Genomic DNA, 22,576 nt, shown 5'->3' with positions numbered 1-22,576 from the left:
GGAGAGAGAGAGAGAGAGAGAACCGGGGAAGGAAGAAGAGGGCGGCAGCGCGGTTTGCATTTGCCAGAGCAGCGAGGAGCGCCTCGGCGACGCGTGTGCATGTGCATGTAGGGGGTACATGCATGCATGGATGCTTGCATGCAGGTGTGCGTTCGCCTTCTCTCTCTGTAGGATGTACCGCCGAACGGTTGGCTCTTTGCTGTAGGCACGCGTCTGGCTCGCCCTGCCTTGCGAGAAGCGCTTGGCACGAGTAGCAGCTGCCGCTGCTTCTCTTCTCTTTCCCTCCGGTCGGCGTAGAAGCGATCCAGGCGGCTCCTGCGACAAGGCTCGCGTTTTTCCCGGCCGTCGCCGCTGCTACCGCCTGCCTTTTCCTTCCCTTCTCCGGTGGGAAGCCTCGATGTGCTGCCGCCAATGGCTGGGGCACAGCCAGGAGTCCACGCTCTCCAGCTCCAGCCGGTCCGGGTCTCGGCCAGCCTCAAGAAGGGCTCCACCTTCGTCAAGTGGGACGACGTAAGTTTGCGGAGCTCTGTCACCTACTTGCCCCCTTCTCTGCCTCCCTCTCTCCTCCTCCCTCCCCCCACCCCGCCAGCTTTACTTTCCCTTTCCACGGTGTAAGGGCGCGAGGGGCGCAAGACCCCCGCGGTGCGACGGGCAGAGCTGATGGATGGGCTGGCACTGCACCATGTGCCGGGAGATGCGTTTCCTCAGCGCGGCGCGCGCTGCCCGGGGAAGGGGGCGAGGGCATCCGCGTGTGGGATGTGTGCTAACCATCAAAGAAGAGACGGCGTGGAGCTGGCCAAGTTTCAGCTGTTTGGGGGCAGCCAGATTGTCCACTGCCTGCAGCCCAGCCAGAGAGCATATGCTTGGCACGCGGAATATTGAACAATTCTGAGTGTGCTGGGGTTGTCCAGTTAGGAGATTTCCTGCGAGCAGGACGGACGACACCATTTAAGGTGGCTCCAGCATTATAAGGCCGCATCTTGTGTCCCCTCAATTCCAAATAGTTTAATCTGGCCATTCAGGCGGTAAGAGCCAGCCTGTGGGTCAGACTATACCCACATGTCATGTGGGTGAGAGAGCCATGTGGCTTTGAGTGACGTGGATCCTTCATTCTGACAAGTGGGCAGAGAGGAGGTAAAATGGGAAGTGTAGGTGCTACCAGGTTTAAAGTTGGGAAAGGAGCAGGAAGATGGAGCTTGCCAATTTTTTTTTTTTCCCTGCACTGTAACATTGGAAAAGCTAGAGCATTGGTTCCTGGCAAGTTACCCATAGCAACAAGCGACTCGGTGCACTTATGTGGATTTAGACAAGCAGCTGAAGAAAAACATGCACAGTATGTGTGCTTGTGTGCATGTGTACTGGAGAGGGGGGGAAAAGCATAAAGGGATAAATGAAATTTGGAATTGGAAAATAAACAACTCCACCAAAGTGGCAGATATACCAATCGTGTTTATTCTTTGGCTTGAAATATTTTTAGCTTTCAACCATCCGTTAGATGCTGTTTCACAGACCTTTCTTCATATGATGAATCTGCTGGATTCACATTTTTTTCCTACAGCACAATGATCAATTAATAGATATATGCTCTGCTGTTAATGCATTTGAAATATTATTTCTTTGCATAAGCAAAAAAGACTTTAGTGGTCCCAACAGACACTCTTAATAGTCTGAAAAGGGCAATAGAAAAAAAATAAATGGATAATGGGGTAAGGAGAAGAGAGATCTCTTAGACAAAAAAGACTCAAAAATTAAATGAGATTTCCTTTTTGTCTCTTTGCCATTATCTTGTTGAGGACAATTAAAACAAAGATGAGAATGAAAAGTTAGTTTTCTAAGAGGAGTGCTTTTTGCATCTTACTTTCTGGTAGGTTTAAGAATAACACGGCACATTTGATTTCAGAGACCTAAAGATTTATTTAGAGTGTGAATTTCTTTCTCACCTTATATAGTACTTGTGATCCTTCTGTAACAGGTGTAGGACCTGCACTTTCATTCTCATGAAAGCTGTTAAACTCGGCTTATGTTTTATTACTTTGGTCGGAGTCCAGCTGAATGTTCCAATATACAGTAAAGAGGTATACTGTCTTACTCATAGAAAACAAGCTTGTTAAAAAGCTTAATTTGTTTGGCCCTTAAAAGTTCAGTATTGGTAGTTCTGCAAAAAGCAAACTATCAGACTTTTTTCATTGGCTAAGAATGAAATGGCAAGAAAAGATTTCCACAGACAGAAAAGCGTAGATAAATAATTTTATTGTAGAAAAACGCACAAGCCATTGCAAAAGAATCCCGGTGTTTATTAAATATGAAATGATTTTATAGGTGAAATTAATGGTTCAATTTTTGTACTCTTTCTCCAGGCCAAGTGATGCAATTAGCCCTCTGTTATTGTCCTTCCCCAATTTCTGTCTCTTGTGTTGATCATGTATCGGGTGTAAATCAGATCTAGTTATTGGGCTGTTTACTTAGTAAAACCAGCTTTTTCATGGACTCTGCATGTTACATTTAGTTATTATTCATTGTGTAAAGCTTTGCCACAAAGCTAGTTTTTTCTGAATACTATGTCTTCTGAATATGGATTTGTAAAATAGTGATTGCCAGGGAGAACAGATAGCAATAAATGTTAATTTCTAATTGAAATGCTTAGGCAACAGGTTCCTTTGGGGTCTTTTAGCACTGATGTGTTCTATTAAGGGTTAGGATTAGAGACTTTTTAAAACTGATATATAAGTACAGCAAATCATACTGTAAAAAGTTGCAGTTTAATAAGATTTTTTTGCTTAAAAAACAAAATTGTTTGAGAAGTTTATCTCATTAGAAATATCACAAGTTGTGGGTACAGAATAAAGTTAGTGGTGATCTGTAAAAGAGCATATCTGTTACTTACCATAATCAGTTTGCGGGAGAGATGTTTTCTTGAAGAAAATGTAACAAAACAATTAGCCTTTGTCATAGACAGGAAGAGATGCCTGTTAGTTTTCCTGTAGGCAGGAGATAGATTTCTGATGTTGGATATACGTTTCTCATCTGGAGCTGATTTCATAATAACAGCGACAGCAAATCTTCCTCCCAATCCCCAAATTAGTCAGCTGAAATTAAGAGAATTTATGGAAACTAGGATTTTTAATATTTTTTGGTAAGGAAAAAAAATGAATAGAATTCTGCTACTAAACTGATGCAGTTCAGTTCAGAGTTTGCTCAGAGACACCCTAGAAAATTATTTTGCGCATTATTTCACATTATGATGATCTCTGGTTCTAAATAAAACATATTGTTTAAAGAAGTCCACTGCTAGTCCACCAATTAACTGGAGCATATTTATTAATGTAAGAATTGGAAGGATTGGAAAGATAATGATTAAAAGTTCTCATAGATATCCAGGCTTCTTTTGAGAATTAGAGCTGTGAAATATTTTCTTGCCAAGTAAATAGAAGCCACATGATAGATTGTTAAGGCAAGAGCCTTCTAGATTAACAGACTCTATGAAGGTATTATTTATTAAAGCAATGTGCCTTTAATTATAACAATGCATAAACTTCAGAGTATGCAGATTTGCCAAATTATTCTATATGCATAGCATCATCTAAGCAATTAAGTTCTTTAAAGCTACAAGACTTACAGACTTAAATATATTTAGATCGAGCCTTCTATGGAAATTCCTTTCAAAAATTCTTCAGACAGCTGCTTAGTCACAATTTACAACAACATGTCATAGGCTACTTGGTTCTTTGAAAACACCATGCCTAAATTACTTCACCTCATTCAATCTATTTTCTTGGCATAACATCAGGCAACACAGAAGCTATGTTGATGTTGAATTTTGGGAGTGTTGCTTGTCTTTGTATAGTTAAAGAACAAATCCTGACCTCTAAATTTAGCTTGGGTTAAAAATGACCCTGGGAACTAGAAGGTGAATGGTTGCAAGATCTCATGTAATTAGATGTAATCTAATCCTAAAGCCAAGCTAGACATGCAGATAAGATAATTTCCCAGCCTCTGTGGGTTATGTAATTGTAAGGACCAAGTGAGAACTGTAGACTTGGGTTATGCTGTTACTTTTCTGAGGCTGAGAGTCACATTTAAACTTTGAGTAGTACATCTTAGGGGGTTAAGACAAACAAATAAGCAGGCTGAAGACAAAAGTGAAATTTAACATATTTAAAGTTAATTAAAACTAAATATAGGCAATGCACTTTTTGCTCTTTGCATGCTCTATTCATGTTTTTCTCTTCCATCACACAAATGTTGTCAATTGATAATAGGTTTTGAAGAATCTTTAAGTACCACTTCTTTAGGGATCACAAATTGTATGCTCCTAATTTGCTTTTTTGTCTTTTTAATTTTCCACCAATTCAATTACAGGGAGAAAAAAACAGCTAGAAATATTATACCTTTCTCTTAGTGAAGATAAATTTGTGAAAGGACTCCATGTATATGTATGTATGTGTGTGTGTGTGGTGTGTGCATGTGTATGCGTGTGGGAGAAAGAGATTGAGATTCCTAGGCTGTGATTCGAATAAAATACATACATACATTGTTCATTCATTCATTGATTACAAGTAATTTTGTGCCACTTCATTTGAGTGAATCTAAAAGCTTACAGATACAATGAATCATACAGCACATAAAAGATAGTACAAATTATAAGTTATAAGCATGCTAATTAATTTCATAAAATCATAAATACTAGTTCATATACTTTCTAGGTAACTAATTGTCAGACTCGCAATTTCCCAACACTTCCTTTACTAATTAGGCTTTTAATAATTTTTTATTACGAGATTTATCCTTGGTTCTGTTCAGCAGTTTAGTAGCAAGAGAAGATATACTTAAATAAAATAGAATGTATTTTTGTCATAGTTATATTGCTGAAATATTGACAAGACAAAATAGGAACTTAGAATAGCTGTCTCTTTGTTTGTCTTTCTGTAATTGCAGATTCTAATGAAGTAGAAAATAAGTAATAAAAAACAACAACCCACTTACTGCTTGGGGAAAACACGATCAGTAAATGTTAATTGTGTTTATAAAGAAGCTTTTTGAAACTAGTATAGTCATATATAAGGGACTGTACCGAAAGGAAGCAGAAACCAGTCTCAGTTCAGATTTCACAGCTAAATTTAAATTGCTGAAATAAGAAACAAGGGATGTGTTGGATATGGTAAGAATCAGATGGGATCAGAAACTATAAACATTTAAATAGACTGAAAGTGTCAGTGGGACTAGAATCCGTTTATTACATTTTCTCCCAAGGATCTGTGTTGACATTCAATGAACACATGAACGAATATTTGAAAATAAAATAGTCCTCTGAGATTGAAGCATCTTACAAATTTTAATACATTTCTCTATATATTTTGGAATATGAGCCACTATGGGGTAATAATTATGTTGAATTAGAATGGAGGAGAGATACAGGTTCAAGTCCCCACTTGCCGGTAATTACCCCCATGGTGTTTGGGGCTAATCAAGACTACTCGGATCCAATCATCATAGGTTATGAGAAGAATAAAGTATGTTTACATTGCTAGGTAAGAGTGGAGATTAGAACCTGCACGTCTTGCGCACGAGGCTTTTCCTCTAATTTCAAAGCATCTGTTCCAGAGATCAGTTCAGAAATGGGGTAAGGAGATACCTTTTTATCGCAACTGGCTGGAGTGAATGATATGAAAGGAAACAAGAGAATAGAAAAGCTGTGGCTATATCTGCTCTTTACTTCTATCCTGCATTACTTGTGACCACTAACAAATCGGGTTCTTGATGTCAAAATTGTCATCCATCCTAGAGCAGAGGTCTAAAACTCGACTAATCAAGTGTGTCACATGCGAGGACAAGCTCATTAATCCAAGGGCTTCTTCAAGGTATCAAACTATTTCCCTATGAGGCAAATGATTTTTATCCCCAAAGATTATTTATTTATTTATTCCTTCACTCATTCGATTCACAGGTAGTCCTCAACGTACGACCACAATTGAGTCCAAAATTTATGTTGCTAAGTGAGAAATAACTTAACCACTACATTGACTCCCCAAAGAAAGTACAGGGAAATCAATCTGTAATTTGAAGGCGAACAATTCATTGGCATCGAAGTAATCCAGTACTTAATTACATCTATAGAAAAGCAAGAATGCAGAGAAAAGCAGGATCAGCCAGCCAAGGAACCACTTTGTTCTTCGTTTTCATGAAGAAATCAATCTCTTCTCTAAGAGAAACAATGTAATTTCAGGACTCAGGCATCTAACTTAAATATGATATGAAAGTTTAGGTACTTGCTAGAAAAAGTAATACACTGCCTACGATTCAGCCTTTTTACCCATAAACATTTAAATTGCCAAATAGCTATCTCCATACACCTTTCATTTGTGCTTCCTACAGTTTCTTGATGCAAAGTGCAGTTTATGTTAAGGAAATCAATTCCTAACATATTAAAAGATATAATTTTTTTTTTACACCCATCCACCCTTAGTGATGTTTTCAAAACGCATTGAAGGTGCCCCATTGTACCCAAAGATACAAATTGTTGGCATGCCTTTTCAGTGCCCTTTCCCAGTTCTTGTGATTCATTATAATACCTTCCAGTGGCATTAATTCTAGTACTTCTGGCACTTTCCAATTTAGTGAACTCTGCCAATACGTGACCCAGAAAACACTGGTACTTTTGACAACCAAATTGAAAATCGCTCAAAGTCTATACTTAACTTTAATCCATTGTGGGGGGTTTTGTGGTGGTAGTTTTAAAAAGATGTGTTAATTTTAATTATTATTAATATATTCACTTCAATTAATTATTAACATTAATTCAAGTGTTTGAATTAATAGGCAAGCTTATGCCTTCCAAACTTTTGCAGGGACATAAAATCTGCTTGTTGTTTTCATGTTCTTTTACAGCTAAGTCTTTTTCTAAAAGGTTTTGCTATCATTTCACTTACCATAACAGTTGCTGCTGTTGAATTTTTACTAGACTTGGAAAAAGAAAAAGATGCTTGGCAAATACGTCGATGAAGATTCTCAGTCGTCTAAGTAGTTGTCTGGAAAATTGAATCATGGCAACTGGACTTATTCTCTGTTTGTTTGAGTCATTGTTGCGATGATTCAATTTTCTAGACAACTTTGCCTGAATGATTGAGAATCTTCATCGACATATTGGTATGCACTTTGGGGAAGAAACCCTGAGGTTGGTGGGGAAGTGTTAGTACATTCTAATGACTGAATCAACATGCTCAGACTGAAAAAGCTAGTTGGATGAGCAACGCAACGTCTCACACCAACAAAAAATAAGTCTAGTTACCTTGATTCAAATTTTTAGAGGCTTGGAAAATGTTGCCAAGTTGTAGAACTTTTTCCTCTCACCCCCCCTCCCCCTACCAAGGATTTCATTGTAATTTTTCAAGACCCATAAACATACTCTTGGGAACAATAATAATTTGCTAAATAAGGACTGGGTTTTTCTTTTATAAATACAGATTCTCCCATTTGTCTTGGAAAATGTTTTATTTCTTCCACAAATCATTTTTTGGATCCCATTATCATTGGATAATGAAACCATTAAAGTTGCTAACCCTAACATGGATGTCATTAATACATAGCCAATTGTCTAAGTGATGTCCAAATATTACTTTTGACTTGACTTCTTATGATATACATCAAAAGAACACTGCATGGGATTTGACAACAGTGCACCTCTGTTTTTAATTTCTCAGTGCTGTTAATATCACTAACCTGGGGTCAGCAACCCGCAGCTCTGGAGCCACATGTGGCTCTTTCATCCTTCTGCTGCGGCTCCCTGTCGCCGGTCGGCTCTACAATCGATAGGGCGTTTGGTTAAGACAGGTAGAGGAAAAAGGACGCCGCACTAGGAGGAGACACTATGGTGGAGGAACCGGACTTCTGTCGGCAGAGGAAAAAGGATACCACGCTAGGAGGAGACTATGGTGGAGGAACTGGACTTCTGGTTAGCTCCAGAATTGAATGGGGGGCTTCCGGTTAGGACCTTTGTGGCTCTTTGAGTGTTTAAGGTTGCCGACTCCTGCACTAACCCATAGCAAATTGTGTATCAAAATGGTTTCTGCAATTTTCTGGAGAATAATGCTGTTGTCAGCTGAGGCCTGTAGAGGATGCAATGCCAACAGAATGGCTTTGTTCTCTTGGTAGACATGGTGTCCAACCAGATGGGAAGGATGTGGTACAATGCAGTGGGGAGTAGTAATGCACACAAATGGCTGTGCAGTGCAGTGTGCATTGAGAATGTGCAGTGACCATTGAGTGTCTATGGAGATTCTCAGTCATCCAGGTCATGGTTGTGCCAAAGGTGCTCCCCCCTCCCCCAAGAGGCAACTGGACTTTCTGGTTTTTCTTTGAAGACATTTTGCTTCTCATCCAGAACTGAGGAAGCTTCTTGGATGAGAAGCTAAACATCTTCAAAGAAAAACCAGAAAGTCCAGTTGCCTCTTGGGAAAAAAAAAACACCTTTGGGACAGTGACCATTGGGGTTTCCAGTAAGCGTTAGAAGTAGTCAGGTGGTATATGGAGCAATTGAGATGCCTTCTATGCCATTCCTACCAGATGTGGGTTTAGACCAATTTAGCCCAGGACTTGTGGATTCTTCTACTGCTTCTCTTCTACTGTGTGGCCTTCCCTCCATTTGGGTTGTCTTAAGAGTATGAAGGATCAAAATAAACATAGCTAGGGGCCAGGGCTGGGGACCAGGGGTGGGGTCTACTTACCTTTACTACCGGTTCACAACGGGAGCACACGTGCTTCTGCGCATGCACAGATCGTCCATTATGACAGCCGGGTGAGTGGGCAGAGCCTCCCACCGCTTTCACTACCGGTTCGCAAGAACGGGACAGAACCGGGAGCAACCCACCACTGCTGGGGACTGTTCCTTCTATCACCATCATTACTGCAACTTCTCCATTTTATAGTTGTATAATGAGAAGCACAATCCATGCCTTGATAGTGAGTTGTCAGGATCCAGCACTTGGATGCAGGGTTAGCAGTGCAAGAACACCTTGACTAACCCTGTCTGGAGATACAGCTGCAGGGACTACAATTCGGCCCAAATTTTCTGTTGCTGAGTGAGATAATTGTTAAGTGAATTTTGCCCCATTTTACGACCTTTCTTGCCATCGTTGTTAAGTGAATCACCGCAGTTGTTAAGTTAGCAATGCAGTTGTGAAGTGAATCTGGCTTTCCCATTGGCTTTGCCTGCCAAAAGATCATAAAAGGTGATCACATGACCCCAGGGCACTGTCATGAATATGAATCAATTGCCAAGCATCTGAATTTTGACCACATGACCATAGAGATGCTAAAGTAGCTGTAAGCAGGGGTGGAATTCACTTATCTTCGCTACTGGTTCGCAAATGGGAGTGCGTGCAGAGTGTCAAAGGACGTGATGACATGCGGGTGGGTGGGCGGAGCCTCCCACTGCTACCGATTCACCTGAACCGGATAGAACCGGCTGAATACCACCAATGGTTGTAAGTGTGAAAATGGTCATAAGTCTCTTTTTTCAGTGCCGTTGTAACTTGAAACTGTCACTGAAAGATCTCTTGTAAATTGAGGACTACCTGTATTCTCTAAAACTGTAACAAGGAGGAGAGGCAGCTGGAGGAGATGCAACCTTCTCATGGCTGGACCTGCTTGGAGCTAGGAGATGAAGATCCCTGTCCTCCTTCCTTGTCAACTATGGAAGTACAGGCAAGTTGCTGCCCTACTTTTGACCACTGCTCTCATGCTAAGTGAATGACGTGTTGTCTGCCCTAAATGATCTGGAGGGCTGCGTACAGTCCGTGGCGCATCTTTCTCCTAGAAGAAAAGTGAGACTAAAAGGTATTAAATATATTTTAAAATATAATCATATTATACATTTGCATCTGGCAGAACTCACTGTCTAAACGTAATGTACAAATTGCAATGCTACTTATTCCTTTATGGAAACAGACAACATTCCCTAACACTTTAGTTCAACTTGTACTTGAAATGCAATCCAAATACCTCCAAAGTCCTGCATATTCAGTGGATGTAATGCCTGGATTTTGGCTGGGTTCATATATTGAGCTACATCATAAATCGTGACTTACCCCAATAGCTGGGTTCACTGAATATGCTAATCCATGACAAAGCAGGCCTCAGTGAAACACCTGGTATGCAAAACCATCTCTTATGAAATATGCTAGAATCAATCTGTTTTGACATTCAGTAAGAAGGCCCTCCTATGAGGAATTCTACTCAAGGGTAGGAATGGGTGAGCTGGTGGTTTTCTCAGCAGCCTCAGCAATGTGGACGGTGTAGTTCAGCAACATCTGGAGATTTGCAGCTACTCCATTTCTGCTTTAAGGCTGGTAATAGTTCGCCACTTCATGTGACAAGCAGAGTTATTTCTCTTCTGATTTCCCTTCCTGTCATAGCAGGATGTGATGAAGGGCAAAATGAAGAACAGGATCAGAAAAGGCAGCAGTACAGATTTCCATGCTTCTATGATTATCCCAAACTCTTTAAACATGCAGCATGGTGTTCCTTGCATCATTCATCACTTGCTCCTACTTGCTCCCCTGTGGTTGACAGTGGACACTAGAGGGATTGTTATGACCAGAAGGAAGCCAGTGGGACCATTATTGCAAGAAAATAATAGTTTAGAAATAGCCTTCCTATTCTTATGCTTTCCAGGTGAGCTTGTTGTCAGGGTTCCTACAGATGCTCTAATTAAATCATGAGCCTCGAGCCAAGCTTCAAAAGAAATCCAGTTATTTATTAGGAGCTTCATGTCGGCACGTTCCCAAGTCAAACCAGCTCTGACCTGACCCTACGTAATTTACACTCCATTTATGACCATGTTTCCCCTCTCCCCCCAGGGTGTGTCATCAGTCACATTAGCCAATGGAGCAATTTCGCGGGTTGTAGAGGTCACTCCCCTCTGGCTGCTGTGAGTAACCCTGGGATACAGCCTTGAGAGAAATAAGCATGGAATGTGCATCTGTCTTTGGCTGCCGTGCTGTTTCGCCGGTTCCCCCCCACCCCCCGGGCCTATGGCAACTTGAGAGCAGGCCAGAGATGCTTTGCAAGTTGACACTAGCTTTGACTACATTGAGAATTCTGGAAGTTATGTAATTATAAATTACATTATTTGTAGGTTACCAAGTTGGAAGATTTTCTTAGAAAACATAGATGGGCAAACCATCCACAATGCATGGAGGAATTGACACCAGACTTAAACAAGCAAGTTCTAAAACTTGGGTCCTTGAGAAGTAATTACTGTACATATCTGATTAGAAGCTGAGTAAACAGAAATGTCAGGGGTTTGAATAAAATCATGGAAGTATGAAAATTTAAGTAGCATTACTGAGTTCCTTATTTTCCTCTGGATTATAGTGGGCAGGGGGAGAGTTGGCATATGTCTGTAAATCCTTCTGTGTATATTGGCTAAGGTTGATACAATCACAAATAATAATAATAATTATGGGAGCACTATGATCGCACATTGGATTCATACATTTGTGTGTGAATTCCAATATTTGGCTAACTATTGAGCTGGAAGTATTTTGGAAACTTGAGGTCAGTTTGCATTTTGTTTCACTTTTGTGCCCTGTTAATTTTATCCTTAATAGTTTATACGCCAGTTGAATAAATGTAATTTAACTAACGGCTGTGCTAGAATAAACCATTGCTAATTCACTGAATATCCAATTTGGCATTGCTTCTAGTTGGCAGTTGAGTGATGAGCAGTATCTCTTTCAGTGCTTTATAGCTCTGTTCTAATGTATGTCAGGTTAACGAGATGTAGAGTCCATTGAACTAAGAGATTACTGTTAGGTAAGTATTATTGTAATTTTAATTATGATCTGGCTTCAGAAGAGGTCAAAATAGTATGGTGTGCTGCCAGATAGATTCTAAGGATTTGTCATCTGAGATACTTGGGAATTATAAGATAATGTAAAATAAACTGAAGATGGATTCCTTTCACCACAAACACCCACATTTGTGCCCTTGGCTATATGTCACAGCATGATAAAAATAGAAGTTCAAAAAACTTGGAGGACACCAAATTATGAAATGTGACTGTTCAAACCTCTGCTTGGATCATTTTTAATTGACTCTGTTGGATTTGAACTTGGTGCCTTCTTTCATGCAATGAATAATGCTGTTCGACCTATATTATTCTACCTATATTATGATACATGGCTGTATTATTGGAGAAAACTATCTGCTTAGTACACTTCCAATTAGGTTTTATCAACAAAAATTCTTTCTCTCAATTTCTTACAATGGCACTTTGAAAGACAAAATCTCTACTTCACTGGGAGGATCATTTTTTAACAAGGAAAACCCTGAATTTTTTTTTAGTATTAAATCTTTCCATTTTTACATCATAGTTCAAGTATTTATTAGGGGCTCCATCCAATTATTATTTCAGAGGAAGAAACATATGGAATGTATTGATATATCTAAGGTCACCTAGAGCTTGGATTCAGAAGTCAATTACATATTCAATCTATCAAACAAAAATTAGTTTCTCCTGGAAGAGGAACAATAAAAACTAAAATAAAATATAGCACCTAGACCCGTGATGGCGAACCTACAGCACGCGTGCCACAGCTGGCACGCAGAACCCTCTCTGCAGGCACCTGAGCCGTTGCCCAGCTCAGCTCTATCGTGCATGCACGCGCGTGCCTCCCGCCAGCCAGCTGATTTTTGGGATGTGCAGGGGGCAGGGCGCATGCGGGAGATGCATGTGCATATGCAGGGGGGTCATGCACATGTGCTGGGTGGGTGGGTCACACGCGCATGCGCGGTGGGGTGTGGGGAGCGTGGGGAGGTTTGCATGTGTATGCATTGGGGGCAGGGGGAGCATGGGGGGGTCATGCACGCGTGGGTGGGGGCGTGCACATTGCATTATGTGTGCCAGCATGTGATGAGAAAAAGGTTAGACATCACTGACCTAGACTTTTATACTGCTTCACAGTGCTTTACAGCCCTCTCTAAACAATTTACAGAGCCAGCATATTGCCCCCAACAATCTGGGTCCTCATTTTACCGATCTTGGAAGGATGTAAGGCTGAGTCAAGCTTGAGCGGGTCAGGATCGAAGTGTTGAACTGCTGCCAATTGGCACACAACAAATCTAGCCTGCAATATTGCATTCTAATCTCTGTGCCACCATGGCTCTTATAAATATAGAGCTGCTAGACACTTTATCTTTTACATATATATTTAAATTGATTGCAGCATTCTAAATAAGGCAAGGACAAAAGGAGATTTTTGAAACGAATAGTGGGGAATCTCCTGTATGCATTCCTTGATTTGAGTGCTTCCCTACATATTACCTAGCGATTGTGCTAAAACATATAAAAACTTTCCTACCTCAAATAGCCTTACATTTTATATTTCGCATCTTTGGTTATGTCAATTTATGGTATTAACTGGCTTGTTTTAAGTTAGTAGAGCTGCTAAGTTAGTGTATTGGTTAGTTTGTGCTAAAATGATGAGCACTCGGGTAAAGAGGCTTTTAGCGCACCCCTGCAAGAAGAGGAGATGTGTATAAAGTAGGTCCTTGTAGAACAGTGCTAACCGGAATAACACTGTTCATAATAATTGGATCAAGGCTCAAATTCTGAAGCTTCTTCAGAAATAGTATTCAAAGAGATTTCTTGGTATATTTATACTTATTTAGCCTCTTCTTTTGTCCTTGTTTCTCTTATTTATAATGCTGCAATCAATTTAAATATATAAATATATAAAAGATAAAGTGTCCAGCACAAGCCCGAAAGCTTGGAAGACTAAATCTCTGGTCCCAGTGACCAACCCAGATTGGATCCTAAGCAAATAATATCTTAACTTGACAAATCATTGTGTTATCTGACATAGAGGCAAATGGGCTATTATTTTAGTAGTGTGGAATGACTATGTATTCTGCCCAGGGACTGGATGATTGGCTTGGTCTATTTCATATTATCAAATAAATAATTTTAATCCTCCTTTCCTAGCCAACATAGATAATACTTGTATGCATCACATATTATGGGATTTGTAATCCAAGTACATATGTGGAGAGCACCATTTTAGAAAAGGATAAAATTGTTCCAATTTCTATAACAGCTTTTTAACTTAAATTTTCCTAAAATTTAATTGTGCAATACATGAAGCATGGTCAGTAGTGAAATCAAATTTTTTTTACTACCGGTTCTCTGGGCATGGCTTGGTGGGCGTGGTGTGGCTTGGTGGGCGTGGCAGGAGAAGGATACTGCCAAATCTCCATTCCCACCCCAAATCCCCATTCTCACCCCACTCTGGGGCCAGCCAGAGGTGGTATTTGCCAGTACTCCGAACTGTTCAAAATTTCCGCTACTGGTTCTCCAGAACCTGCTGGATTTCACCCCTGAGCATGGTGTATAAAAAGGAAGAGATTGCTCCTAGAGTGCTTTGGGTCTTTGTGCTTTGGAGGCATATGAGAAGCCAATAAGTCTCTAAGGAAGTTCAACAGTGAAAAAAATATATGTCCTGTCAATCCTGCAACTCCTTGTCTAAACTTGGAGCTGAAGTAAATGGAGATGGAGGGGGAGTTGAAATATTAACAAAGTGGATTAATTCAGATCAGCACAAAGTACCTGTTAACCAGGTAAAAGGTGGGCATTATTTTGGTGATGAAGAACTATACAGCATTTGGTGGTGGTGTGTGGGGCTACTGAGAACTGCAAACCAGAAGGCTGGGCTATTTTGTTTTTCTTTTTAATTGCGATATGTGTATTGTATAATTTAATAGCAGTGTTTATCACTTTTCCAACTCATAGTAGCAGGAAAAACTGCCATTATTTTTCAGAAGTTGTGATCATAAAAGGCTGTAAAAATGTAAAAGTAAACTCTGAGTCCATATGCATATCTGGATAGTGTCCAGGTAGGGTTTTAGCCCTATTAAGAAAATAATAAAAAATATGAATAATTTTTCTCCTGAGCAGACATAGAATAAGGTTGGCTGAGAAGCTACAGTAAAATTGGGGCCTGGTTAGCGCTTAAGGTAGGAGGCTTTCAAGGAATTTTAGGGGCATCGGCTAAAGTTGAAAGTTGAAAAAACAATTTGGAAGAGAGAAGTGACAGCTCCATGTTGCTGTTAAGAACATTTATCGAGTCATCAAACCTTGTTTGAAGTTTCTGTGTCTCTTTTGGTGAAGCCTCTTTTTTTTTCTTGATTAAATCTAGTTTACAGATGTGTCGATTGTGACTTTCACAAGTCCAGCCAGTATTCATGGATTACCAGAGTAGTCTCCAATGCACACCAAAAGTAAATCCATCTGATTTGTTTAAATGGGCAAAATTCCATTAGATCAATTAACGATACAAGATTTTAGTGTTCCGTCAGAAACCTTGACGTTTGACAATCTTGTGGGATTCTCACTTTTTTATATTTTATTTCAGTGCCCACACCAACATAAACTGCAATATTGTTGCTGTTTACAGGTGCTCCTAAGATCATAGGTTGGGGATTATTGATCTAAGGGGAACCAACCTGCTATAGGAATTCAACTATGTGATAGATATATATTAAACCAAAGGTAGACTTAGTCCATGTTATAAACTCGCAAAAGGTCAGAAAAGATTTATGCCAGAGTTCTGCCTGGAATCCATTTTCAATGCCAGAACTTAATGCTAGAACAAATGAACTAAGTATATTTCTAAATGCCCCATAGCTCTAGTGGAATTCATGTCATTCATCCTTGAAAACTGCAGAGCTACTGTGTTTCATCAAGGTTAAAACAAAGTGATTCTGGGATATTGGAGTTTTCACATTTAGCTCTCCCAGCTCAGCACAATAGAAAAAGATTCCTCAACTCCTGAAGGACCTGATTTCAGTCTTGACTCTTTTCAAAATATCTATAACTTTGGCAATGTTCATATGCGAAGCCAGAATAGTGACCTGGTCCATGTACCATTCTTAAGAAAAACAAAGTGGTTTAGTATAATATTTAACCCCTGTTGAGTACAGGTAGTCCTCAACTTACAACAGTTCATTTAGTGACCGTTGAAAGTTACAACTGCGCTGAAAAAGGTGACTTATGACCATTTTTCACACTTATGACCATTGCAGCATCCCCATGGTAATGTGATCAAAATTCAGATAGCAATAGCACTTAGACTTATATACCGCTTCACAGTGCTTTTACAGCCTATTGCCCCAGAGTCAGCCTATTGCCTATTGCCCCCAACAATCTGGGTCCTCATTTTACCCACCTCGGAAGGATGGAAGGCAGAGTCAACCTTGAGCCTGGTGAGATTCAATCTACCAAATTGCAGGCAGCCGGCAGTCAGCAGAAGTCGCCTGCAGTACTGCATTCTAACCACTGCGCCACCGCAGCTCTTGACAACTGACTCATATTTATGAGGGTTGCAGTGTCCTGGGATCATATGATCACATTTTGCAACCTTCTGACAAGCAAAGTGAACGGAGAAGCCAGATTCACTTAACAATCATGTCACTAATTTAGCAATTGCAGTGATTCACTTAACAACTGTGGCAAGAAAGGTTGTAAAATGGGGAAACATTCAGTTAACAAATGTCTCACTTAGCCACAGAAATTTTGGATCAATTGTGGTTGTACGTCGAGGACTACCTGTATCTGGTGCATTATTTTAAGTGTCTAAAATTATAATCTAAGGTACCCAATGCCAGTACAACTTTGGTTTCCAAGAGTAGATCCTTTACATAGCCAGCATATCAGGGTCTACTCTCCAGGTAAGGAGATGCCTAAAGACTTGAATTGTAAAAGTCTAAAAACAGTGATGGCTATCCTTTTTGTTGTCGTGTGCTGAAAGCACCCATAATGCAATGCATGTGTGACCCCCCCGAGTGACCCCCCCTCCTGCACATGTGTGTGCAATCCCCCCACGCTCCCTCCATGCCCCATTTTGTGCCTAGTAGGCCTCCCTACAGCCTCCTGGGAGCAAAAATGGGCCTAGCCCCCCACCCCCACCCCCCACCCCCCATTTTGGGCCTAGTAGGCCTCTGTGCACTTATAACCCATAATGTAATGTCCACAACCCCGCGGGCTCCCCCCACCCCCGTGCATGCAGGTGTGTCTGATTGGCTGGCTGGTGGGAGGCATACATGCCATAGGTTTGCCGTAACAGCTATAGATGGAACAAAGGATCATAAAAATAACATGCTCATTTGTTAGGCACTGCTAAGCCTATGGTTTAGTGAGGGAGAGAGAGAGAGAATGGAACAGAGATCCAATCCAGGAAGAAGGCTTGATTGGCTGAAGTGGCAAAAAAGATTTTATTGGGCAGTGTTTATTTTTTTTTCCTGTCTTCTTATTTCTTATTCAACATATTTAGGGAGTGCATTATCTGGTTTTCAAAATATAGTGGTTGTTTTCAGAAGTTCAGCTCAACTGTAAAATATTGGTAGAAATAACGGGTCGTAAGAAATTGTTTCATTTTTTCTTTCCTTTATAAATAAAAGAGAAATACATTAGGAATAGCGGGGAAAGGTCTTACTGGTACACACTAGCTGTCTTGGAAATGGATGCAGAGCTATCCAGCCATTACTGAATATATAAACCCGGTCAAAGTAGTGTGACAGATGCTTGGGACAAACAGCTCTAAATGACTATGATACCCTGTAGATATGGCAACAAAAGGCAATAAAATAAGCATAGGCCATTAGTCAGTGTTCATTGGGGGAAATATGCATATAATCATCTTGGAAAAGCTATGATTCTGCATCAGAATTTTAAAGCCTTTTAGTTGCCCAATGTTCTACTGAAATGCTCCCTATGCTCCATGATTGGAATTGGAAAAGTATAGATGAGTTAATGATTTAATCACCTCTGCTGCATTGTGCTTTGCTAATTGCATATTCTGTGATGGATAAGCCAGTGTGAAAGATGAAAGCTCTACCAATGCTGTTTCAGAGAACAGAGATCAAACCTTTATTTTCCCTTCCTTGCTTCCCCTTCCCCCCCCCCTTTTTTTTTATTTAGAGTCCATTAGGTTTTCTCAATTAAATTGGTATATAGGATACACACTGTTAGTCATTTAAATTTTATATTTGAAATACATGGTAAGTACAATGCAGGGAGCCAAGAAAAAGTAAAGTTAAAATCATTAAAGTTTGCCGAACAGATATTGCTTAGAGTAAACAAGAAGCAGATGAACTTTTTTTCTGAAGTATATGCATCAATCCATGCAGAAGCCAGCTGTCCCCCTGCTGAATCTTGTGCAAATTTAAGTTTCACTTCAAGAATTACCATTAGGCAGATGGATTCCTTATGGAAGCAGTATATTATTGCTGCAGTTGTTTTTGTTTTTTGTTTTACTTTGTCAGGAGTCATATACCAGGGAAAATGTCCCAATAAGCTTAAGAGGGAATATTTTATTAACAGTGTTTATGAGAAATATCTCAATACTGCAATGATTTAATACCAGATTCTGACTTTTAATATTTATTATTTATTTATTTATTTATTTATTTATTTATTTATTTATTTATTTATTTATTTATTTATTTTACCACAACACAACATACAAAACACAAACACATAATATGTGTTTCTTTTTACGTATCAAGTTTCGTTCCTCTTTCTTTCTACTTTCTACATTTCCCATTTTTTTCATCCTTTATTATCATCTTTATCTTTATCGTCCCTTTATTTCCAGTTTTATTCATTTACAGTATTTTACACATTTGTCACATAATTTATTCACTTTTACTTTCCCTAATCTCAAGCCAATTGTACCATTTAGTCCAGACTTGATAATATTCTGTATCTTCCTTTTCTTTTATTTCTTTCGTTAATTTATCCATCTCCGCACAGTCAAGGATTTTCTTAATTGTTTCTTCCTCTGTTGGTACCGTTTCGTTAATATTTTGTTAATATTTATTTTTATCCTGTCTTTATTGTGTTTTTTTTAATATAAATAACCCAAGCTGATGATTGTACAGGTAGTCCTCGACTTATGATCACAATGGAGCCCAACATTTAGGCTGTTAAGTGAGAAATTTGCTAAGTGAGTTTTGCCTCATTTTCTCATCATCTTTGTTAAGTGAATCTTTGCAGTTCTTAAATTACTAACGTGGTTGTGAAGTGAATCTGGTTTCTCCATTGACTTGGTTTGTCAGAAGGTCGCAAAAGGGGATCACATGACTCTGGGACACTGCAACCGTCATAAATGTGAGTCAGCTGTCAAGCATCCCAATGTAAATCACATGACCATGGGGATGCTGCAACGGCCATAAGTGTGAAAAATGGTCATAAGTCACTTTTTTTCAGTGCCATTGTTAACTTCGAAGAGTCACTAAGTGAACTGTTGTAAGTTGAGGACAACCTGTGCATAATATTGCTTCCTCCTTCCATTTTCCCTACAGAGAGAAAGATTGGCCCAAAGTCACCGATCTGGCTTTCATACATAAGGCAGCACTAGAACTCACCGTCTCCTGGTTTTTAGTCTGGTGCCTTAACCACTAGATCAAACAAGTAGTCCCCAGTTTAAGAATGAGTTCTATTCGCAAGGTCTGTTCTTAAGTCGAATTTGCATGTAAACTGGAAGAAAATTATTGTATAATCCTATATAGATAGTATTGTGTAGTGAACTTGAACTATTGTGTATTTTACTTGCATCGTGTTTTTAATTCAGTTTTTACTACAGTAAAAACTACTACAGTGCTGTGTATAGATATGCTTGTGTATGTGTGTGTGTCAGGGATGGGTTCTAAATATTTTTACTACTGGTTCTGTGGGCGTGGCTTGGTGCGGGTAATGTGACTGGGTGGGCATGGCCAACTTTTTTTTTTTTTTTTACTTTTAAAAGCATTTTTTCTACAACCTTAAGAGGTTGCAGAAAAAAATGCTTTGAAAAGCCTCTGCCGATCAGGCAACTCAGCTGGGATCGTCAGAGTTCAAAGCATTTTTTTAACCACCTCTTCGGCTGAAGAGGTTGCAGAAAACAATGCTTTGAAAAGCCTCTGCCGATCCCAGCTGAGCCGCGGGATCATCAAAGGCTCTTTTGTTTTTACTTTTAAAAGCATTTTTTCAGCCAAAGGGGTTGTAGAAAAAACTGTTTTTAAAAGTAAAAAAAAAAAAAAGTCTCTGATGAGGTGGGTGGGTTAAGCAAGCAGCGACCGGGCCAGGACCGATTCAGGGGTGTGGTCAGCCAATGTTATTACTGGTTCTCGGAACTACTACAAATTTTTACTACCGGTTCTTGTGAACCAGTGTGAACTGGAGCAACCCACCACTGGTGTGGGTGTGTATACTAACATTGTGGGCCCCTGCGTACTCAGCGTCAGCTGAGGGATATCCTTTCCACTACACTAAGTATTGCAATCTCCCCTTAAAATAACTTGAGTCCAATATCTTCTTGATTTCATAGTGTTCCTTACCCTCCATTCAGTGATGGGATTCAATTTTTTAACAACCGGTTCTGTGGGCGTGGCTTAGTTGGGGGTGTGGCTTGGTGGTCATGTGACTGGGTGGGCCTGGTTAGCTGGTCATATGACCGGGTGGCATGGCTAGCTGGTCATGTGACCGGGTGGGCGTGGCTATCTGCATAGGGACTACTGAAAAAAGTCATTTCTGACAGGTCCTCACACTTTTGACCGGTCCTCGCACTTATGACCATCCTCACATTTATGCCCGTTGCGGCATTCTTAACAACCATGTCACTCATTTCACAACTGCTTTTCTTCACCATGGTGACAAGATAGGACAAAAACATAAAATGTGAGGACAGTCGTAAGTTCGAGGACTGGTCAAAACTGCGAGGACCAGTCAAAAATAACTTTTTCAGCCCTCTGAGTAGTCCATATGCACAAAAGGACTACCCAGAGGGCTGAAAAAAGTGATTTCTGACAGGTCCTCGCACTCTTGACCGGTCTTCGCACTTATGACTGGTCATCATTTATGCCCATTGTAGCATTCTTAGCAACCGTGTCACTCATTTCACAACTGCTTCTCTTCACCATGGTGACAAGATAGGGCAAAAACGTAAAATGTGAGGACAGTCGTAAGTTCGAGGACTGGTCAAAAGTGCGAGAACCAGTCAAAAATAACTTTTTCAGCCCTCTGAGTAGTCCATATGCATAAAAGGATACAGCAATAGAGAGGGATGAAGGAAGGGAAGGGAAATTAGAGTAGGAATGAGGGTAAGAGAGGGAGGAAGAGAGGAGGAGAAGGAGAAAGGAAGAGGAAGTAGGGAGGAGAAAAAGAGGGTGGGGGGAAGAGAAAGTAAGAAGGAAAGAAAAGAGAGAGGTGGTAGGTTTGAGGAGAAAGATTGCTGTACAATAAAAAAGATGAAAGGGAAGAAAGCCAACCCCAAACAAATATAAAGATATTAAGATAAAGAATGAATTGTTAAACTTAAAAGAATAAAAGAGAACAAATATGAATAAATAGCAATAATTAGAAACACACATACAAACATACAATGTATTTTCTTTGAACAGAGTATTTGGCCGGTTCACAAACTTAAACAGTGTTTAGTCATTTCAATTAAATTTACAATTTCTATATTTCCTTTTTGCCATATTTATTCCTCATCTATTTTTTAAAAAAACCAATATCATCCTCATCTCTGATCTTAATCAAATTCAATTTTTCCCTTCTATTCTCTATTATACCCCTTCCCATTGTCATCTATTTTTATATCCATCCTCACATTAGTTAATTATGTAATATTACAGTTGTTTAATGCAAATTCAACATTTTAATATAAATCAATTAGTTATATAACTATCTTTTTTGTATATTAATCAATATGAACGTGAATATTCCAATTATTTCCATGCAATCCAATTTCTTACAAATCAATTAATTATATTTACCAATAATAATAAACCCAATAATTTCCCCCATATATTCCTCCAAACCACAACTTAACCATTTCTGCTTTCCACACAATATACAATTAATAGTATCTCAATTATTACAATTCCCTATTAAAATTAGCTTTTTTTTTCTTTTGTGTTTTAAAATCTTGAACTCTCCTCTTTTGCCCTAAATTTCCCATTGTTTGCAGTTTTGCACCTACCTTTTTTGGTGAGGAAAAAGAAAAAGAAATCTCTCTCTGCCTCATTTTGTCACGTTGCAGCAAAGACCCTGCTTTACTTTCAGTTTTGCTTTTTCAGCATAGCTAAGGGAAAACAAATCTGCTTGACTCTCTTTGCAGCAAGCAAAGAGCTTGCAAAACAAGAGCTTGCAAAAGAACCTGTGCAAAACAGCTGAGAGCAAATCAGCTGAGAGTTGGGAGGCGATCTAATCAACTTGTGCTAATTAACCGATGCTGAAGCTGAAGGGGCTGTTTTTTCTTGCTGTTTGCTTGCAAGGAGGTAAGTGCTGTGAGGCACAGGCCAAAGGGTGGGGGCCACCCTCCTTGCCATTTAGCCCCCCCTGCCGCCCCCCTTGCCTCTTACCGCCCCCTAAGGCATTCCACCGACCCCCCCCAGGGGGCGGTACCGCCCACTTTGGCAACCACTGGCTTAACTACTTAACTACTTAACAACCGGTTCTACCGAAGTAGAATCCCACCACTGGATCTACCCATTTATTTTTGCAGGCGTCGGTCTACTTATTTGTTTTCTTTTAACACTG

General features: G+C 39.8%; 1 protein-coding gene across 1 annotated transcript in view; it reads left to right on the top strand.

The window, feature by feature from the left end:
- Positions 1 to 330: 330 nt before the first annotated feature.
- PLCB1 (phospholipase C beta 1) overlaps positions 331 to 22,576 on the top strand; it is a 498,146-nt gene continuing 475,900 nt past the window's right edge. The window contains exon 1 of the mRNA XM_034432348.3: positions 331 to 510. Coding sequence (XP_034288239.1) covers positions 412 to 510 — 99 coding nt within the window. The 5' untranslated portion in view covers positions 331 to 411. The remainder of the gene's footprint in view (positions 511 to 22,576) is intronic.

Source organism: Pantherophis guttatus, chromosome 1 (assembly GCF_059756535.1).
Source record: "Pantherophis guttatus breed Tessera chromosome 1, ASM5975653v1, whole genome shotgun sequence".
NCBI classification, from domain to species: domain Eukaryota; kingdom Metazoa; phylum Chordata; class Lepidosauria; order Squamata; family Colubridae; genus Pantherophis; species Pantherophis guttatus.
The sequence above is the reverse complement of the archived record's forward strand: the minus strand, read 5'-3'. Positions and strand labels throughout refer to the sequence as shown.